This window comes from Lissotriton vulgaris, chromosome 4_1 (assembly GCF_964263255.1).
Source record: "Lissotriton vulgaris chromosome 4_1, aLisVul1.2, whole genome shotgun sequence".
Lineage (NCBI taxonomy): Eukaryota > Metazoa > Chordata > Amphibia > Caudata > Salamandridae > Lissotriton > Lissotriton vulgaris.
The window spans coordinates 1,804,186,636-1,804,207,977 of record NC_141691.1 but is presented as its reverse complement, the minus strand read 5'-3'; the positions used below and the strand labels follow the sequence as shown (position 1 = coordinate 1,804,207,977).

The window sequence follows — 21,342 nt, the reverse complement described above, 5'->3', positions numbered from 1 at the left end:
GGTACAATGGCAGTGAAACAGAAACTAGGCCGGACAGCACAACAAGCAGCTGAACCAAATGGCAGTTCCTCCTAGCAGCCTAACAGTTCCTCCTGACAATATGCAGTCTGTAGAGCCAGCAGCATCTGTTTACAAGTCCACACAGTGTCTAAAATCATGGGGTCAGAGCCCCTGCACTTATTCTCAAAGTGTCTTTGATGTGGAGGAAACTTCAATACAAACTTTAGTAGTGCAAAACACTTCTATTCAATCCCAGCCCTGGCTCCAGACACACTACAAGGGTGCGGAGACAACATTGTGAAAGGGAGGCACAGCCCTACTCAAGTGCAGGTAGCAACTCCTTACACCACTCTAACCCAGGAAGGATCATCAGGATATGTGGGGCACACCTCAACTCCCTTTGTGGCTGTCCAGAGTGAATGCACAACACAGGCCCCTTTCAGTATAAACAAGATGTTGATTCGAGTCAGGCTGCAAAGCACAAAGTGTCAGAAGCCCACAGAAATGTCTACTTCTAAAAGTGGGATTTCTAACATAGTAATAAAAAATCCACCTACACCAATACTTAGGATTTATCACCATTATTTCAAACATACCAAACATGGCAACTCTACTTCTTCCAGAATAGAACTTACTCCTGAAACACACATCAGTTAATTCCAAATGCAAACCTATGAGAGGAGCAGCATCACAGCAGTGAGAAACCATTTAGGCTGTTCCTCACTACCAGGACATGCCACACAACAAAGACACATGTCCTACCTTTTACCTACACAGCACCCTGCCCATAGGGCTACCTAGGGGCTACCTTAGGTGTGACATATATGTAGTAAAAGGGGAGTTTCAGGCTGGACAAGCACTTTAAATGGCAAATCACTGTGGCAATAAACTGCACACACAGGCCCTTCAGTGGGAGGGGCCTGAGATAAGTTTGAAAGGCTACTTCTGTGGATGGAGCAAGCAGCGCTGCAGGCCGACTAGTAGCATTTCATTGGCAGGCCCTTGTTATATTGGATACCAATATGGAAGGGACTTACAGGTAAATTAAATATGCCAAACAGGTGTAGACCAATCATACCAAGTTGACAGGATAGAACACATGCACTTTAGCACTGATCGCAGTGGTAAACTGCCTAGAGTCATAGAACAAACAAAAGCAGGTTATACAAAATAAAGGAGGAAAGCAAAAATGTTTGGGATAACCCAGCAAAAAGAGCCATGTCCAACAATTCCCCAAAAGGTAAAGTGTTGGGGGTTCATATAGGCCCATTGGAATTTGCAGCACCAAAGGTATTGATTTAGCAATGTAGTCCTAGAAAAAGGTACTGTCCCTTTTAAATAACAAAGTATTAAGAGGAAGGTCTGAGACATGCACAAAGTTAATGCTAATGAAAACTAGTCTACAGTCTGGTTCAAGTGGCCACCATGCAACAGTCAACTGCACCAGTTTTAGTGGTGGATAGTTTAATGCTTCAATTTAGTAGAACCCAAGTTAATGATATCGATCAAAAATAAGACCAGATTTTAGTCCTGAGACCTAATCGAAAAGAGGGATGGGTACATGAATTGAGACTTCTTGTAGAGCCTCTGCTCAAAGAAAAATTAAACAGACGACAATTGATTAGGCATAAAAATATCAATGTAAACAATTTGAACATTAAGCGTTCTGAGTTTATGAAGGTCACATAGGTGAGCGAATTAACAAACAGCACATGTGTTATTTCTTTCAAATTTTATAATTGTTTATCCTTTTTTATATTGTAGTTAACAAAAGACGATATTGTTTAGCTCACAGCCAATTTGCAAGCCATGTTTACACAGGTCTACTATAGTTATCTCACTTCTGACTTATTCAACCTGCTTGTCATTTTTGCGACGTTTAAGTGAAGATGACTATCCAGTGTCTGAGAGTTTATATCATTTGTATCTTTTCAAGGCTATTTTCTTTTTTCTTAGCACTTGCTAACTCCCACTATCTAAGTTTAAGTTTCTGTTAGTTGAAGATGTCCTACAGTTTGCTTATGCCGAGAGTTGAGAGGGGCAATCATTAGTTTCTTAATTCCTTTAGTGAGGTAAAACTTTGTCTCATAGTACACCTATAACTTTGGCTTATTTTTGCATAATAAACATATTTTAGACTTGATATTGGATTGGAACTGCTGTTGTGTTTCACTGGTGCAAGACAGACTTCTTTTGTATCTATGTAAAAAGAAGGGTTATGCCTATGATTAGAGATGTACTCTTGCACTCATGTATTGCTGGTAATTCTAATATCATTATCTCTATCGTTTTGAGTGAGGGGATCTGTAGTATATTCTTACTTGGTTCAATATGGCTACTTGGTGTCTGTAGTCCTTTCTTAGTGTTCTACCTTCTCCATCTACCATAGTACCTAAGTGTGTTCTATCTGGTGTGTGTGGATTCCAGACCTGGCAGTTGGTCTGGTCAGCTGTGAGGTTTTACTGCTCTGCTGTCTAACTTAATAAATATATCCTAATTACCTGAAGACGTGTTTTGCTACCTACTTAACTTATTTACAACAGGATCCTATCGTAGCATGACACAAAGCTAGGAGAGGACTCTCTGTCTATCAAAGACTTGAAATCTTTGAGAATAATTAAAATGTTGTCTAAGTAACCAACAGGAAAGGCAACATATGTTTTGTTGTAGAAGAGGTCACCTGAAGACGATCCTGCTTGCAGTGAAAGACTGCAATGAAAGTCTGTAACAATGAAAAACTACTGTGACGAGCTAGGGACATATGTGAATGGTCATTCCTTATTGGGGAAGCCCAAATGCTCTTTTGTGATCTTATGGTGAATGTTCTTCTTTCTGGCACCACCCTTAGGATATGGCTGCCTTTAAGGAGGAGATTTTCTTGACAATAAGTGTTATTTACTTTTATATTGCTTTGTTCTCCTTTTCTTTGGCTCCTTTCCCTGCTTCCTCCAAAAAGTTATTCTTTGGTTTTCCATATGTCTTATGTAGTCAATTGATATTTCCAGACTCCTTGTTGCTGTTCCAAATCCATAAATTGGTGCTTAGTTTCATAGTCTTTCATCTGAGCTCCAATGTTTATTACCTTTGATCACATGCATATGTGTAGATTAATCACAGTTAACGTTCTAGTCACTTTATTCCTCTTGTGCCTGGTATGTATCCTTTCTGTTTTTAATGAATTGGTCCGCCAAGCACCTGATGACCAACATATACCACCCATCTTTGGCTTACACCCATAAAAATGGAAGGTCCTGTGTCTCATTTATAATTTGCTTGTGAGACATGTAATTATTAGTTGGGGTGGATGGAAATTCAAAACAAATAACTATGGCACTATTTGTGTTGGTTTTAGTAAAGGTTTTGGTAATTTAAACCTGAACTCAAACACTGATATCCATGGCATGGAGCATACAAGCTTAACTCAAGAAAATATGAAAAACATTTCCAAGTACCAAAACAAGTGACAAGTTGAAAACACAACACAATGAAAATTCTACACCAGCTTATGAACAGAGACTAAAATTTAAATAAAAAATGCAACAAAATGAAAATAAATCCAACTGGGGGAGCCTGATTCAATGCTTGTTGGATACAGGGACCAGGTTTGTCCTGATCAAAAAGCACAATAAAACAGTAGAAATGGATCAACAACCTCACCCTCGGTCAATCCATGCACAGTTGTGACACCAATTTTAGGCGGACATTTATTCTATATGTGGTAGTGTTTAGTCCTCCACTTCTTGAGAAAGTGTAGCTCATCATTAGAAGATATTGTTTTTGTTGTGGCCTTCAACAAAAAAGCACCAGTTGGAAGAGTAGTGCTCCGACAACAATGTTTTCCCATCCTGTTGTTTCATAAGCAACCGTTTTAATAAAAGAAACTGTCACGTGTGACTATAAGTGAAAGAGCACAACTAAAGATAGACTGTTACTTTTTATTCTACTGCATATAGTACACTGAGTTTTGTACAATTATTTTGGCTAAAATATATCAGAATATTAAATAAATGGTGCACAGAAAACATACCTATGTTATTTGACACGCCAAAGTATGAACACAGTCTTTCCAACACTTAAAACCAATTTTCGGAGGGTATAACCTCAAAACTGTAGGAGTAGATAATGCGTCTGGCTGCATGCCCACTTCTAAATGGGAATAATATGTACTATTAGTGCATTATTCCCCATTCAGGGGTGTGCAAATCATAATGGAGTGTAAACTGAACATCTGGCAGATATCAAACGCTGTGCAATTGACATTTACTGGAAGTGCATTTTATGCTTAGTGGCTACACAATTTGAAGGCCTTTAGCAATTGGGGTTTTAATTATACCACAAGCACATCTATTATGCCTAAAAAGATGAAGTTCATGTAAATCGCAAACCTCGGCTGCCGACGCCTGCGCTGCTATAGGTTGAGAGGTTACGCCATCCCACATCAAGGTGAAGTCCTGCATGCTGGGGATTCCCTTTGTTTGCTCAACAATGTCAATTGTCATATTAATTCCCTCAGCAACCTCATATTTGAGCAAATTAAAATCACCTGAAAAAAAATTTATGGTGGTTAGGAAAAATGTAAAACATTTCTTCCTAATTGTATAGTAATTTTACAGTTGCGTTTTTTTCGAATTATATATGTCATACAACTAAAATCCAATAGACAATATTAGATCTGATTACTGTCCAATTACTCCTATGAAAAATAAAATGTTTACCAAAATATTTCAGTCCAGCTGATGATTATATGCCTCATCAGCACCTCTCTTTGCAGATGAATAATCCCAGGGTCCTTTATGATGCAAGGCTCACACCCGCCCTAAAGCAAATGTCTAGCAAACTACATAACCATCTCTGATTTTTCACGTGTCACAAAGACCTTGAAAAGCTTTTACTATCAGGCTTCAGATCCCACACAGTGCAATGACCACTCTATTAAACTTTAGGAAGAACTCACCAGGGCCAGACTGGTGGTTAGGTTTGAATAATTGTGATGTATCTAATGCACTGTGAGGTATCTACCGAATTTCAGAAACAATGATGATGTTTTGCCCAACAAATTTTGGATAGTTAAAAATGATATTTCTTTAATATTGGTTACCATAAAATAAGTTACGATATGAGTTTGGGTATTCAGACCATGTGAAATAGGTATTATTTTGATGACTGTGGAAGCAGCAAATCAACATTTTCAGACTAGTAAAGTAATAAAAGACTAAGGGGTGTATCAGCAAGGGCCGGTGATAATTATCGCTCAGCGCGCTTAGTGCGAGGATAATTATCGCCGGCTATCGCAGGATTTTATCGCTAAAATAGCGTGCTATCAGCAACGCTTATCTCCAAAGCGATAAAATTCCCTGCTCAAGCTGCCAAATCTGCGATTATCGCTGGGAATCCAGTGATAATCGCACAACGTTTGGCGATAGCTTGACGATAGGGCAGGGCAGATTTAGACATTAGATCCACCTTACATTGGATATAATGGCTAAGTCAGACTGAAAGCAGGCGTAAGGAAAGTAGCGATAACCGTGGTTAGCGCTCCTTTTCTTATCCCTACGCAGGTTAGTGAACAGCTTGCTCATAGGAGAAATGTCGGTTAGCGACATTTCTCACGTTATTTGGGGGAGGAACACCCACTTTGCATCTCATTAGAGATGCACAGCGGGCGTTCAGGGAAATGGCGAAAAGGCATGGAAACACACGCTAACATGTCTATGCTGATAGGGTGTTAAAAATATCGCTGCTTTAGCAGTAAAAAGTGCTGCTAAAGCAGCAATACTGCCCTTGATGATATGCCCCTAACTTTTTTGCGTGGCTAAAAAAGGATCGAGTCATAGGTCCATAAACCATATGAAACGTCCCCAATATAGCTAAACGTAATGCACCTGCAGTGGCATACATACTACCAAAGAGTGTCCTGCAGTAGCAGGTGACTAAACAAAGAGACATAGGTCATGCAAAGGGGCTCTAAAAGTACTTGATGGCTTGATACTTTGTCCTATAAAATATATCCTGTGATGTTGAATAGAAAGAACAATACAGGAACATTAGAAGAGTGTCACATGCAGAAGAGTGCCACACAGTAGAGTTGCCGCTAAGTATGGTGGTATTTTGCATACCTCTGTGTGAGTGGAATGTCACAGTATAGATGTTCTCGTCAGCAACATGAGTCCTCGTAACTTCTACTGTATCTGGTTTTATTGAGTACAGGTCATTCAAAGCAGACTGCACTTCAGCGCTTGAGGCATCAGCTGACAGATAAACTAGGAGTCAAAGTGCAAAATTAGATGAATCGTAAATATAAATGCATAATTATTACATTTCTAAATATGAACTATTCCTAATATATCTCTAAGCGCCGTGTTTAAATGTTTTCTTTTACATATTTAAAATTGTGTACTTTTAGTATTTTAGTAGACCTCCATATAACATGAATCTCTGTCTCAAAAGTCATGAAATATTCCATAGCAACATCATTCCTCTCAGTAACAGAGATTATGGAACAATCAGCTTACTTTGTGTCATGAAACACATCTAATCAAATGTGCTATGTTAGAAAGGGCCTGACAAAATAATTTTCGTTCAAGATCATCATAAAGGAACAGTGGGGTATATTATCAAGGACCGGTGTTAAAATTATCGCCTTTTTATCGGCAGGAAACTGCCGATAAAACGGCGATAATGGGCTTGATAATACGCCCTTGTTAATTCCCATAGAAGCCCATGTTCTGATGTTAACATGGGCTTCTATGGCAATTAACAAGGGCATATTATCAAGCCCATTATCGCCGTTTTATCAGCAGTTTTCTGCCGATTAAACTGCGATAATTTTAACACCGGTCCTTGATAATATGCCCCAGTATTAACAGATATAATGAAATGATACATTAACTTTGAATCTAGCAGTAAAGGTGCTGATTATAATCTTTCACTTTGAGTACATACTTGTCTTTTCCATATTATAAATAAGCGCAAAATGGAAAAATGAACATGATTCTGCACAGGCAATGGTGATTGTCTGGACTTCTTCAGTTGCATTAGTCATCGTCCAGTTCTCCAAGGTTATTACCTGAGCAAGGAATATAAACATAGGTTAGTACTTTATTATCACCCAACTCCAGTTGTTTCATCTACGATGTTAGGTTACATGTTCATATTCCTGCCTTCACTTCTTCAACGTGTTAAACATTTATCTGCTTCTTGCTTCTCAATGTTTTTCAAGGGTTTTTCCAATACACGGTTAGCCACTTGACTTATAGTACAGCTCGATTCACTTCTTGGTTCGATTCAAAGTAGGATGTATATCAGCTCTTCATCATTGAGGTTTTCCACCTTTTCTACACTGGCATGCATTGCTCCTTATCCACCTAGATTAACCTCTCTTCTCATTTTCCCCAGGAATACCTAACATTATCTGCTTCTTCAGATTTTCCTAAACCTGACATGTACGTGTAGACACACGCACGCACGCACACACACACACACTCCCTCTGCAAACTATCTGGACATATGTTTCAACGCAGATCTCATCTCCTCTTACCACATCAATTGTATAACTAGACAGAGGCTCATATTATGCAGTTTCCTTCCTTACTGCTCTAGTCACAGCTTTTTAAAGGAACACAGTAACCATAATGCATTTCAGAATAAAAAACAGGAAATTACATCATAACATAATAGAAATAGAAGATATATAAGAGCCCTGGACTGTCAGCTCCACCTCTTTACTTGCTCCTTGCAAACATAATTGCTATCCATATGTAATTATTTCATATCTTTAACTGTGCACTATGCTTTCTGTTTGTTACTGTACATGTCAATTTTCAGCTTGAATTATTGCTTTGTGGGTGGGTGATGGGGTGTGTGACTCCCTGCATTGATGACTGACTTGGTGAACAACTGGCTGTAGGGGTTCATGAGTGCATCTGAGAGGGGCTGTATGGGTTAGTGAGTGTCCGTATGGCTGTGTCTGTGAGTGAAATAACATACACGTGGTATATGGGTGAGTAACTGCATGTGTGAAAGGCAGTATAGGTGAGTGCTAGAGTATGTAAGTGACTTTATGTGTGAGTGATTGTGAGAGTGGTTGTATGGGTTAGTGTGTACTTGTGTCAGTGACTATATAGGTGAGTAAGTATGTGTTAGTATCTGTATGAATAAGTGAGTGGGTGTGTATAACTATATAGGTGAGTAAGTGACTGTGTGATTGACTATGGGTCAGTGAGTGGATGTGTGAGTAGCTGTATGAGTGTCTGACAGTGTGTGAGTGGCCGCATGAGTTTATGAGTGGATATGTCAGTGGCTATATCAATGAGTGAGTAGGTATATGAGTGGCTGTATGGGTGACTGAGTGGATGTGTGTGTAGACCTATGAATCAGTGAGTGAGTATGTATATAAGTGTGTCAATGGTTTTGAGCATGGTAGTGTGAAAGTTGGAATGGGTATATAAAAGGTTACATGGCGGTATAAGGTGTGTATCAGAGATTCTGTGGATGATGTCATCAGTGATGTCATTTGAGATGCCATCAGTGATTTCACTGACAATGTCATGAGTGATGTAATATTTGAGGTCATTATCAGTGCATTGCAGGGGCGCGAGTATAGTAAGCCCAGCTACCTATAACTGCTGAATTTCTCTGGTTTGTATTAGTGAAATTTCAGCCTAACTATAACGTCCCTGTAACCTTTGATTTTTTTCAGGGAATTTCTAAGGTTTTTAAAATGTGATTTGTTACCTATAACGTTCCTGTATCCTTTGGCTTTTTTCAATTTCTAAGGTTTTTTAAAATTCTACTTTTAATTGTAAGGTCCATTTTTTTGTTAGTGAACCTCGTGAAAACACATAAATGCACACATACTATGCAATTTTACACACCAGAGGTTTTTAATAGTATTCTCTAAAGTCATGTTTTGTAGAGAGTTCCTATAAAAACCATCTGTAAAACCTATTTAATTTTGTTGCTGTGTCTCCAGGGATCACAATGACATTGGTAATTGCGAATCCCCCAGACACGTCACGAAAGAAAGAAACAAAAGCAGACATTCAATGACACCAACACATCCAAAAATAATATGGAAAAAAACAATGCTGAACATTACCCTGCACACATTACTATATCACTTCTTTCAAAGCATGTTTAAACTCAGATTTTTGTACTAAGTTTCTTTAAAAACCATAATCAGACCTATTTTCCATTTTTGCAGTTATTCAGGATGTCGAGATGAAGCCGTTAACCACAACGATTGAGTGTTTTTCATAAGGTGATAACACATATATGCACACACATTACAGTATTTTGCACACTAGACATTTATTACTGTACACTTCAGATTCATGTATTTCTAGTGTATTTCTAGAACAACAATGTCTAAAACCTACTTTCCATTATGCGGTAAGACCAGAGATCACGGTGACGTTGATTATCGCGACCCCCCCCGGGTACATCACAAATGTAGAAAGCAAACGCAGGAATTCAATAGCCCCCACCACATTAAAAAAAACCGATATAATTAATTCTAACCAACACAGTAAATACCTCACTATATAAATACCTCTATAAAATCATTGATCAATATCTCTATAAGAATGCATACTAATGAATCATTTATATATTTTTTTATTTTATCACCAGTATTCATGACAACGTAGATAATCGGGATGGTACACATGGGGTTGGTTGCAAATAACATGCGCTAAGAAAATATCTATTTTGGACATCTAACTTCTGTTACTAACATTTCTATTTCTCAACCATGGAGTTAGAGTATGTCCACCCTGACCCCTTTGCAGCCCCAGGAACCGTTTTCAATAGATAAAATGGCGGTCACAACTTTCTATTCAGATTGCGTCCAGCCATTCAGAGCATTCCGGTTGGAGAGTGCATTCGCGATTCATTGCGAAACCTTCAGAAAATATCTGAGGACCAGATATATCACTATAATTCTTAAACATACATTTCTAAAAAACTACTGAACAGATTTACACCAAGTAAGCAAAAGGCCCTTCCCTAAACCAACATCTACCTCCCTGCCAAATTTGGTGTGAGGGCTGTAGAGGTGGATAAATGTTCCTATGGGAATTAACGTTACAAATGCAACCTTATTTCGGGCCCCAAATTATCAGTCCCCACTGCACATATCACCTCTAAGCATTCCCAATCAATAGTACCCACTGTGACACTGTTTTGGCAAAATGTAATGCAGATCGGTCAAACAACGCCAAACTTATAGCTAAGTCAAAAAATGCTTTTCCTCTGGAAACCAGGTACTAACTATAAGTACCTACAGGTGACCGCAGTTGGTAATATATATTCACTGAAAAAACACAGACGTTACAGGGATGATATAGTTAGGCTCAGATGTCACTTGTACAGAACCATAGAAATTCAGCAGTTATAGTTACCTGAGCTAACTATAACTTATGCCCCAGCAATGAATGAAATGAATGAATGAAAAAGAAATTTATAGAGCGCACGATCACCAGCGGCTTCTTGGCGCTAAGGGAGGGATTAGCAGAGAGCAATGCAGTAGAGGGTTTAATCAAACGCTTGTAAAAACAACCATGTCTTCAAGGCTTTTCTGAGCACCTGGTAAGAGGGAATGTGACGGAGTTCAGGAGGGAAGGAATTCCACAAGCGAGGGGCTTGTGAGGCAAATCTCAAACCCCGAGCCTCTTCCGCTTAAACGTGCAGGTGGCAAGGAGGTTGAGGCCAGACGATCGAAGTGTTCGGGAAGGGGTATAGGGGTGAAGAAGGGCGCCAATAAAGGAGGGACCTTGGCTGGCGAGGGCTAAATAAGTAAGGCAGGCGACCTTGAAGAGGCTGCGCTGGATTATCAGGAGCCAGTGCAGACTTTTCAGGAGAGGTTTCACCGAGTAGTATTTAGGCTGTCGAAAAATCAACCTGGCCGCCTGGTTTTGAACAAGTTGGAGTTGGTGGGTCTGATACAAAGGAATCCCGATGTAAAGGGAATTCGCATCATCAATGCGAGACACCACCAAGCCCAGCACAATGTGAACCAGGGCCTCATGGGTAAGGAATCTGCTAATCTTCCTGATGCGGCGCAGATGGAAAAAGCAAGCCAACACCACAGTTTTAATTTGGGGTTTCAGGGACAGATCCTTACTGGTGGTAACTCCAAGACTCTTGACCGAGCTCGCTGGGCGGGGAGCTTGGCCCAGCGAGGATGACCAGAAGCTGGGGTTTCAAGGGTTGTTCGGTGGTCCAGTGAGCACCAGCTCAGTCTTGTGTGGATTGAGCTTGAGCTGGTTCGCGCGCATCCAGCAGCTGATGAACATCATGGCGCTTTCGAAGTTTTCTATTGAGGAGGGGAGGTGTCAATATTAAAGATGAGCTGCATGTCATCTGCATAATTGAAAATGACCACTGGTTTCTCTCTCAGTTCGGCGATCAACGGGAGGATGTAAAGAATAAACAGCAGGGGCGACAGGGAGGAGCCCTGAGGGACCCCACACGAGAGGTCCTTGGTTTCAGACATAAAAGGGTCTAGGCAAACAGCCTGCTTACGGTCTTTCAGAAAGGAAGAAAGCCACCTAAGTGCGGTGCCCCTGATGCCGGCGTTCTTGACCCGTTGAATAAGGATGGAATGATCCACGGTGTCAAAAGCCGCCGACAAGTCAAGGAGCACCAAGGCCTGAGAGATGTTCCGGTCTGCTACCTGTCTGAGTTCATCATGAACAGCCACCATGACAGACTCCGTGGAATGCTGAGGTCTAAATCCTGCCTGGTGCTGATCTAGAAACTTGGAACTCTCGATGAACGAGTCAAGACAGCTGGAGTCATGGGCTTCCAATAGTTTACCCAGAAATGGAAGCAAGGATATAGGCCAAAAATTGCAAAGAGATGCAGGGTCCGCCCAAGGTTTTTTCAGGATGGGTGTAACAATGGCTGATTTAAAGGGGCTGGGAACCAAGCCCTGGTTGAGGGAGTTATTAGGCAAGGAGAGGGGAGTCTTGGGAAGGTCGAGCAATACCTTCCGTGCAATGTGAGCTGGGCCGCTGTCGGAGGAAGAACCAGAACGAACCTTGGAAAGGAGCAGGGGAAAAATGTCTATGGTAACTGGGGGGAAGTTCAACAGAAGAACAGGGTTGGTTGGGGGGTCGCCCAAGGCAGGTCCCGGACTTGAACTAGGGATACTTGATTTGATGAGCTCTATCTTCTCAACAAAGTAGTTGTTGAGTGAGTCACAAAAAGTTTGGGACAGGTGAGGGGACATTGTAACCGGGTCAGGTTTTGCAAGCTTATTAACTATTTTAAAGATCTCTCTAGATTTATTGGATGAATTAAGAATTTTCTGGGAAAAATACTCAGTTTTAGCCACAAGAATGGCGGATTTGTACTCTTTCAGGGCCGTCGTGTAGGCCAGCTTTTTGTCTGGGCAGTACTGAGCCCTCCAACTGCGCTCCGCTTTTCTGAGGGCAAGTTTCAGATTGGCGAGGTCAGTAGTGAACCAACGCTGAGCGTCATGAGGCTGTTTAGTCCTGAGTTTTTTTAGGGGGGCAAACGTGTCCCGGGCAGCAGCCAGCCAGTTGTGAATGTTCTCTGCCTGTACGTCAATGGACAGGGAAAGATCAGCCTCTCCAATTAGTGGAGGAGTCGTGGTGGCAAGGGAAAGACAGAGCGATGGAAGGTCGACTCTGCCCCAGTTACGGCTGAATGAGGGGCTGCAAGGACAGAATGTTGTAGATAGGGACTTAGACTTGGGGACCAAAAAGGAGATAAAAGAGTAGTCCGACCATGCACATGGCGAAATCTGTATATCAAAGATGTCCTGATTGAGCGACCAAACCTGATCTAGGGTGTGGCCTTTCACGTGGGTGGGTGCATGGATGAACTGAGAAAAGGTAAGCCCAGCTAACAAGTTAGTGAATTCCTTTTTGAAAGGATACTTTCGTGTGAGTCACTGGGCCAGAAATTAAAATCCCCGACAACAAGGGTGCTGGCGTGATTGATTGTTAATTCGGCTATCATGCTACCAAAATGGTGCAGAAAGCTAGGGGCCTGACCGGGGTGTGGTAGAATAAGGCAAAGGTAAGGGGGAGGACTTCCGACTCCAGTTTAAAAAGGAGAAAGTCAGCAGAGGGTATAGAGGACATAATCAGCGCCTTAGATTTATAGGAGTGGGAGAGAATTGCTGCTACCCCCCTCCAATTTTACCTTAGGGGCGGTTGGCTTGAAGGACATAGTAGCCGTTGGGGATGGCTGCCAAAATATCAGGGGAGGATTCTATTGTGAGCCAGGTCTCAGACAGGAGGAGAATGTCAGGCCTAACTGGCAATGCACTGCTTATGACCTCACATCTTACATCTTTTATGATATGGTCAGTGACATCACAAGTTACATCTCAAAATGCCATCACTGATGACGTGTGGAGTATTGCTTTGCCACCCCTAGTTTTGTCACCTTCGAATGCTGAGAGTAGTTAGGAGGTAAGATCCTCTACTGTTACCTCCCTCCAGTAAGTCCCCAACAACTAGATTGCTGAGGCCTTGTCTGAGGCTCCACCCCCTCTGTCAACCAATCTGTTCACGCGCCTCCTGGTGCACTACTGTTGGGGGAAGAAGTCCCCTTGGTTGCTGAGGGCCCTTTGGTGCCAAGCAACCCTATTGTTGCCACCAGTAAGTCCCCCACAGTGGGATTGCTGAGACCTTGTTGGTGGCCCGCCTTCTTTCTCAACCACTCTGCAAATGCTCCTCCTGGCACACTACAGGTTGGGGGATAGAGTACCCATGTCTACTGATGGTCCATGGTGGCCAAGAACATCTATTGGTGTCACCAGTAAGTCCCCAACAGCAGGATTTCTGAGGCCTCACCAGAGACCCCACACCCTTTCTCAACCACTCTGCAAAAGTGTTTTCTGTTATGGTCTCTGAGGAATGCCAAAACAGTTTTATTAACATGCTTCATGGCTTTCTCTATCTGTGGACGAAATTCGGAAGACCACTTCCATTCTGCCTCTGGCATATGTTATAAAACACCAAGGCAGTGTGAGGGAAAAGTTGCATTAATTTTTCAAAGGTATTCTTCATTAGGATTTCAAGTCCGGCCCCAATCATTGTGCCGAGGTCCACAGTGCACAACTGTGAGGTCTGGATGTTGGGAATCTATAATGCTAACAACCAATGGAAGCAATTGCTCCCACTTCAACCCTCTCAGGCCAAACCAATTAATATCCACAATACACACACTAACCATTTTGAAGGCTGGAGCAGTAGTACACTGGAGAAGGCAAGGGAAGGCTGCAGCTGAATAAGGAAGTTTTCAAAATGGAGTTCATTTAAAAGCAAGTAACATTTAAAAGATCTCATTTGATTGCATGTTGTAATTATGGCAATGTTTAAAACTAGGTTATGGTTTAAAATTAAAGTAAGTACATGTGTGATTGGCTATGTGGGATATGTTTCTAATTGCATACAGTCAACCACACCTGCTGTCTTGAGTTGAGGAGTTAGCATGCTGCCGTAAAGACGGTTGTGAACTTCTGACCTACTGCTAGCAAAGAATGCTACAATTTTGATCACCATGGAAACAGAGCTACAGGAGTATGGGTGAAGGGAACAAGAAACGTCTAGAATGTCAATGTGAGGAGACATTGCTCATGAAAGAAATGATGAATAAAGAGTGTTTGGTTATACGTTTATGGACTTGTAAGAAGTGGTCTGTAAGTGGTAATGTTTAGGAACAGTTTTTAAAAAAAGATTTTGGTTTGCCGCACGGATTCGCAGATAACCCACAAAGTTACACAAGGGGGCCAAGCTGAGCGCCGTGGATCCGTTCGTGAATCCGGGGATCTCATCCATAACCGCTACTGAATTGACCTCTCTTTAGAGAAGTCAAACAAAGGGTTAAGGAATGTGATCATTCACAAGAGTTGTTTGAATAGTAAGAAAATGAAAGCAGTGTTTCTATTTGTTTGCAACCTCTGTAACCTTGAATTTGAATTTGAATTTAAAATTTCTTATAGAGCGCTCGTATACCTGCGGTTTCTTGGCGCTATTACTGACAGGATCCTAGTTAAAAAGCTGGGGGAACAGGAGAGTTGTTATTCAAAAGATTTCGTAAATAGGTAGGTCTTAAGTTGTTTACGGAATTGTGGGTAAAGAGAGATGGTGCGGAGTTCAAGGGGAAGAGAGTTCCAGAGGGTAGGGGCGAGGGTGGCAAATTTAGAGCCTCCCCACTTCTTTCTCCGATAGCGTGGGATGGTGAGGAGGGACTGGGAGGACGAACGAAGTTCCCTGGTGGGGACATAGGAGACAATCTCGGAGGAGATGAATTCCGGTGCGAGTCCGTGTCGGGCCCGGAAGGTGATGGAAGCAAGCTTGAATTCAATTCTGGCTCGCACAGGGAGCCAGTGAAGTGATTTCAGGAGTGGGGTAGAGTGGTGAAATTTGGGGAGTTTAAAAACCAGGCGGGCCGCCTGGTTTAGGATCTGTTGCAGGCGACGCAGACTGTAGGCGGGGATGCCGGCATACAGGGCGTTGCCGTAGTCCAGGCGGGATACCACCATGGCCAGGATGATGAGCTTTAGAGCAGAGAAAGTGAAGAAACGGGACACCCTACGTATAGTGCGCAGTGAAAGAAAGGAAGAAGATACCACAGAGCTAACCTGGGAGTGAAGGGTGAGTTGAGAATTAAGTTTTATGCCAAGTGTTTTAACTGAGGAAGCGGGGGTAGGAGGAGGGCCAAGAGAAGGGGGCCAGAAAAGAGGGGACCAGGGGCTGGATGAACCACCCGTCAACACCAACTCGGTTTTGTCAGGGTTGAGTTTAAGGTGGTTGTGGTTCATCCAGTCCCTGATGTGAAGCATAACAGATTGAAAGTTTAGAATAGAAGAAGGAGAAGACAGATTGAAGACAAGCTGGAGGTCGTCCGCATAATTAAATACGCCGACCTCCATCTGTTGAAGAGAGAAGATTAGGGGAGCAATGTACAGGTTAAACAGGAGAGGAGAAAGGGAGGAACCTTGGGGAACCCCGCACTGAACTTTCCGGACGTCCGCCGTAAAGTCACCCAGTCGAACAGCCTGGGTGCGGTCACTCAGGAAGGAGGACAACCAGACCAGGGCGGTCCCCCCGATCCCCGCCGCTCCGATACGGGAGAGGAGGATGGTATGATCCACCGTATCGAAGGCGGCTGAGAGGTCGAGGAGCGCAAGGGCCTGGTGCTGATTGGTGTCCATGCCCTCCCTGAGGGTGTCCAGGACCGACAGGACAACGGACTCCGTAGAGTGTGCGGGGCGGAAACCGGCTTGACGGGGGGCAAGAGCACCATGATTCTCCACAAAGGAGCTCAGAGCGCAGGTGACGTGGCGCTCGAGCACCTTGGCCAAGAATGGTAGGAGGGAGATGGGACGGAAATTGGCGGGGACAGAGGGATCTGCCCCGGGTTTTTTTAAAATGGGCACAATTACCGCGGATTTCAAGGGTTTAGGGACGATGCCTTGGGCGAGAGAGCTGTTAAGAAGATGAAGGGGAGGGTCAGGACAGGAAACAAAAATCTGGCGGAGAATGTGAGCGGGACAAGGGTCAAGGGGAGAGCCGGATTTGACCAGGGGAACCAAGGTGATCAGGCTCTCCCGAGTGATAGGGGGAAGTGAGGAAAGCTCGCCCTTAGGGGGGGGGCATTGGGGGTCGACAAAAGAGGAGGAGGGTGGCGGGATGTTAGCCTTGATGGTGGTGATTTTGTGAATGAAATAGTTGTTGAGGGAAGAACAGAGTGCTTCAGAGGGGGGCGGCTTAAGAGAAGTTCTGTCCGAGAACGCTAGGTTGTGGACGATGGTGAATATCTCCTTGGACTGGTTTTCCGCGGCTTGAAACCAAAGTTGAATTAGGTGCTTAGTTATATACACAATGAAATACCATGGTACAGATTTTTAAATACACCGAGGCACCCATGTACAAAGTAATATACTCACTGACTCATTTATACATTAACCTATACATACACACTCTGGGAGATATTGATACATACACTGACATAGCTATGCACATAGTGATGCATTCACCTATACATTTACACAGTCACTCATAAACACAGTTAGAAAACCTGGGTATTTTGAGATATACACAAGGACACCCATGCATACCCTGATGCCCTCTGTGATTTACTCATGTACTTACTGATACATACACTCAAGACACTATTGTAGACACTAATGCAATACATGCACTGATACACTCATAAACACAATGATGGATTGAATGATTTAGTGACACACTCACTTAAATACACACTCACTTATACACACACTCAAACACCATGAGAGAGTGATAGATAGAGTAAGACACTGACACACTCACTTATATAGACAGTAGGCTATTCTGTGACAAACTGATACCTACACTGAGACATGCAGACTTAGGGTCAGATGTGCGACCCTATTTTGCATGCGCAAACGGGTTTGCGACCCGTTTGTGAATGCAAAATGTGAAAGGGTCATGTACAATTCCTAAATAGTGAGTAATAATTTATTAGTGAGTCGCTGTTCAGGAATTGCGAGTCGCTATTAGTAGTGACCCCAACCCCCTGTATGAATGTTTTGTGACAGCAATAGCGGTTGCAAAACACTCGCAAATTACCACCCTCTTTAAGAGGGTGGTAATGCACTTGATAAAGGGAAAGGGTCCCCAGGAGACCCCTTACCCTTTGCAAATGCAATGCAAGGAAAATATTTTTTAAGAGCAGGCAGTCCTAGGGACAACTGCCTGCCCTTAAAAAACTAAAGCGAAAATGTTTCATTTTTTAAAAAAATGCATCCCGTTTTCCTTTAAGGAAAATGGGCTGCATTTTAAACAAAAATGCTTTATTTAAAAGCAGCCCCAGACATGGTGGTCTGCTGAGTGCAGCAGACCACCATCCCTGGGAGGGCCTGTCATTCCCAATGGGTTCGCAAATTGCAAGGCTCATTAATATTCATGAGCCTCGCAATTTGAGACCCCATTGGGAATCGCAAACAGTGTTAAACACACTGTTGTACATGCCAAATAGCGCCTTGCTGACAAGGGGCCACTTGCTTACCAAATGCTGTTTCTTCTGAATACTTGCACAGGAACAGAGGATGCTTGCTTCCCGACTCGCACTTCCAACCTCTCAGAGCCAGAATGACATCTTGGCTCTAATTAGAAAGGGGGAAGGGGGAAATTGGATAAAATAATAAAGAACAATAGAAGAGACTGGTCCTGGACCCTCTTGTTTTCTGTCTGGTTCTCCTGCCAGCTATCAATCAGCCTACTGAAGATACCTAAGGAAACTAAGCACACGCAACAATTATAAGTTTCCCTTCTTTACTCTGTCTCTTTTTCTATTTCTTTTTTTTTTTTTTTTTTTTAAACCTTTATTTTGAAAGAGCACACAGCTATTCAGCCTAACATCCCGGAGGCAAGGCAGCATGGTAGAAGAGGAGCGTAGTAGTGCAAAACAGGTACATCAGAACAATGCAGGTTGTTTTTAGTATTTTATGATGAAGAAAAGAGAACAAAAGAAAGAAACGCCAAAAGGCGCTAGAGAGTGGCAATGGGATGGAGAATGCAGCAAGGTGTTGGTAGCAGGCAGGGGAGAGAAACAACGAATCAATGATACAGGAGAGTGGAGGATAGTAAAAGGGAGGAGGAAAGACAGGATCAATCAGGTAACGTGTCACAGTTGGTGTCACAGGCTACGGCGACATATGTTCATCCAGAGAAACAGGCTCGGGTGGCAGGCATACATCCCCCCGGTAAGCGTTCCAGGCTCCCCACACTTTACTCCATTTACGGGGCCTACTCCTGCCAACATAGACTGTCTTCTCCCGGAACATACACCAATCCATGTTGGCTTTCCATTGTACAACAAGGGGAGCCGAAGCGGCACCCCACTTCTGAGCAATGTCCCGCTTGGCCACCATATTGCCTAGGGTCACCCATTGGGTCTGCGCCGTGTTATGATCAGACGGTTCCCAAATGTTAAGGAGACACCTCCGAGCCTCCGCCGTAGTCGCCACTCCAGTCACTTCACTCATAACGCTGTGTATCCGTCTCCAATAGGAGGCTATGACAGGGCATTCCCACAGAATGTGCAGGAAGGTAGCGAGGGCACCACAGCCTCGACGACAAAGACCGTCGGGGCGAGTATCCCATACGTACTAGTCGGGGGCCAGTCACATACACCCTGTGCAAGATCTTAAATTGCACCAGTCTAAGACGAGAAGAGATGGCAACCTCCTTAGGGGAGGACACTGCGCTCTGCCAATCTTCATCGTCGATCTCCAGGCCATCTCTCACCCACTGATCACGCACTCCAAGGAGAAGGTCGGTGCGGACATTGATTAGTTTTTTGTATGGCAGTGAGATAGCACTGTCAGGCACATGGCCGTCCAACACTCTGTCCTCCAGCGGAGAGCTCTCTGGAATCGCCCCCTCCGGTGGCATGGCAGAGAGCAGCGCGTGTCTCAGCTGGGCATAGCGGAAGAACTCCGAGCCGCCCAACTGGTGTTCAGTCTGCAACTGAGGAAAGGTCTTGATTTCACCCTTAGTGATCATGTCGTCCACCCTAGAGATGCCAATGAGGTCCCATTTGTCGAAACCCTTGGTGTGCCATAACCTGCCCAAAATGTCGGAATCGTACAGAGGGGTGAATCTGGTCAGTCTGCCCTGCCATCCCTGCGCCTTGGTAATCGCCCGCCAGATGGAGACCGCCGTCTTCGTTGGACCTGACATCCGCCGATCCAGGGATCTCGAGTACAGGGCCCGGTAATAGTTACCACCACTCAAGAGCCATCTATCCATGGCGTAGCCGGGGCTGTTCACCGGGCCGTAAAACCCGTGATTGAGAGCTGCGAGCTGGGAGGCCCAGTAATACCTACGTACATCTGGCAAAGCTATGCCCCCGTCGTACCACGGAGGCGTGAGCTTCGTGACAGCGACACGGGGGCGACCATCCCAGAGCAAAGCTTGTTGGAGACCTTCAATCTCCCTGAAGTAGCGGGCCGGAACCGGATCTTGGGTGTTCTGCGAAGCATAGAGAAACCTGAGCAAGGACATCATCTTGAACAGGGCCGCACGGCCAGTAGGGAGAGCGGGAGCTTCCGCAAGCTATCCACATCACGTCGGAGACGCTGGAGTGGAAGGAGCAAGTTGTGGTCGTACCGCACCTTCGAACTCCCAGAGATGTAGATCCCTAAGTACTTGAAACCCTGTACAACCACCTGGATATTGCAGCCTCTGGGGAGGTGCGGCGTATCCCCTTTCAGGACGTAAAGGGAGGACTTGGCCCAATTGATGACTAGGCCAGAGTATCTCCCAAAAAGTCTGAGTACGTCGCAAGCCACGATGAGGGACTTGAAGGGGGAAGTCAAGTAGAGCAGGATATCATCGGCGTACAGGGAGACCCTGTCCCCGAAGCCGGGGGCCCAGGTAATGCCATGCAGGTCAGGGTGCACGCGCAACGTGGCCGCGAGCGGCTCGAGAGCCAGGGCAAAAAGGAGAGGCGACAAAGGACAACCCTGTCTGGTACCTCTGTGTAAGGCAAAGGACGTCGACAGACGGCCGTTTTACTAATACGTTAGCCAGTGGGCTAGCGTAGAGAAGTTTCACCCAACCTACAAAAACCGGACCAAAACCGAGCTTAGCCAACACTGCCCATAGGTAGTTCCACTCAAGGGAATCGAAGGCCATTGTGGCATCAAGAGAGGCTAGGACTGCCGGTTCCTCAAGGGTATGGGCCCTAGCCAGCGCACCGTGGAGTCTACGTAGGTTGAGGGCAGTGTTGCGGTGAGGAATAAAACCCGACTGGTCCGGGTGCACTAAGTCGCCAATAACTCCAATCAGTCGATTGGAAAGCAGTTTGGCAAGAACCTTAGGCTCGACATTCAGGAGAGAGATGGGGCGATAAGATCGACACATGTCTCTCGGCTTCCCTTCCTTGTGGATGACCACAATGGTGGCCAGCCTCTGGTCAAGGGGAAGAAGGCTGGCGTCTCGCGCTTCCAGAAACATAGTACGCAGATACGGGGAAACTACGTCAGGTCGTATCTTATATAGCTCGACCGGGATGCCGTTGGGACCGGATGCCTTGCCAGACCGCAACGAGCGGATCGCGAGAGCGATCTCGTCGGTAGATATGTCTCTATCCAAATCGGCACGGTCCTCCTCAGAGAGACAGGGAAGGTCAACCGTCGAGAGAAGCGCTGTCGAGTCAGCCTCAGAATAGTCTGAGGTAGAGGTGTAGACACCCCGGAAATAATCGGCAAAAGACTCGGCAATGGCACTGGGGTCGGTGACAGCAGTCCCGTCGCCTCCCAGAATCTCCGGTACGACGCGGCTAGCCATCTCCCTCCTGTCCAACCAGGCC

The 21,342-nt window shown here is 44.3% G+C and overlaps 1 protein-coding gene across 1 annotated transcript in view; it reads right to left on the bottom strand.

Moving 5' to 3' along the window:
- The window catches only part of LOC147724582 (fibrocystin-L-like), a 2,246,326-nt gene that overhangs the window by 1,805,658 nt on the left and 419,326 nt on the right, over nt 1-21,342 (bottom strand). Inside the window, exons 16-18 of the mRNA XM_086918063.1 lie at nt 6,943-7,066; nt 6,117-6,260; nt 4,386-4,543 (exon numbers count right to left, since the gene is read on the bottom strand). Of these exons, the coding sequence (XP_086774189.1) occupies nt 4,386-4,543; nt 6,117-6,260; nt 6,943-7,066 (426 nt within the window). The remainder of the gene's footprint in view (nt 1-4,385; nt 4,544-6,116; nt 6,261-6,942; nt 7,067-21,342) is intronic.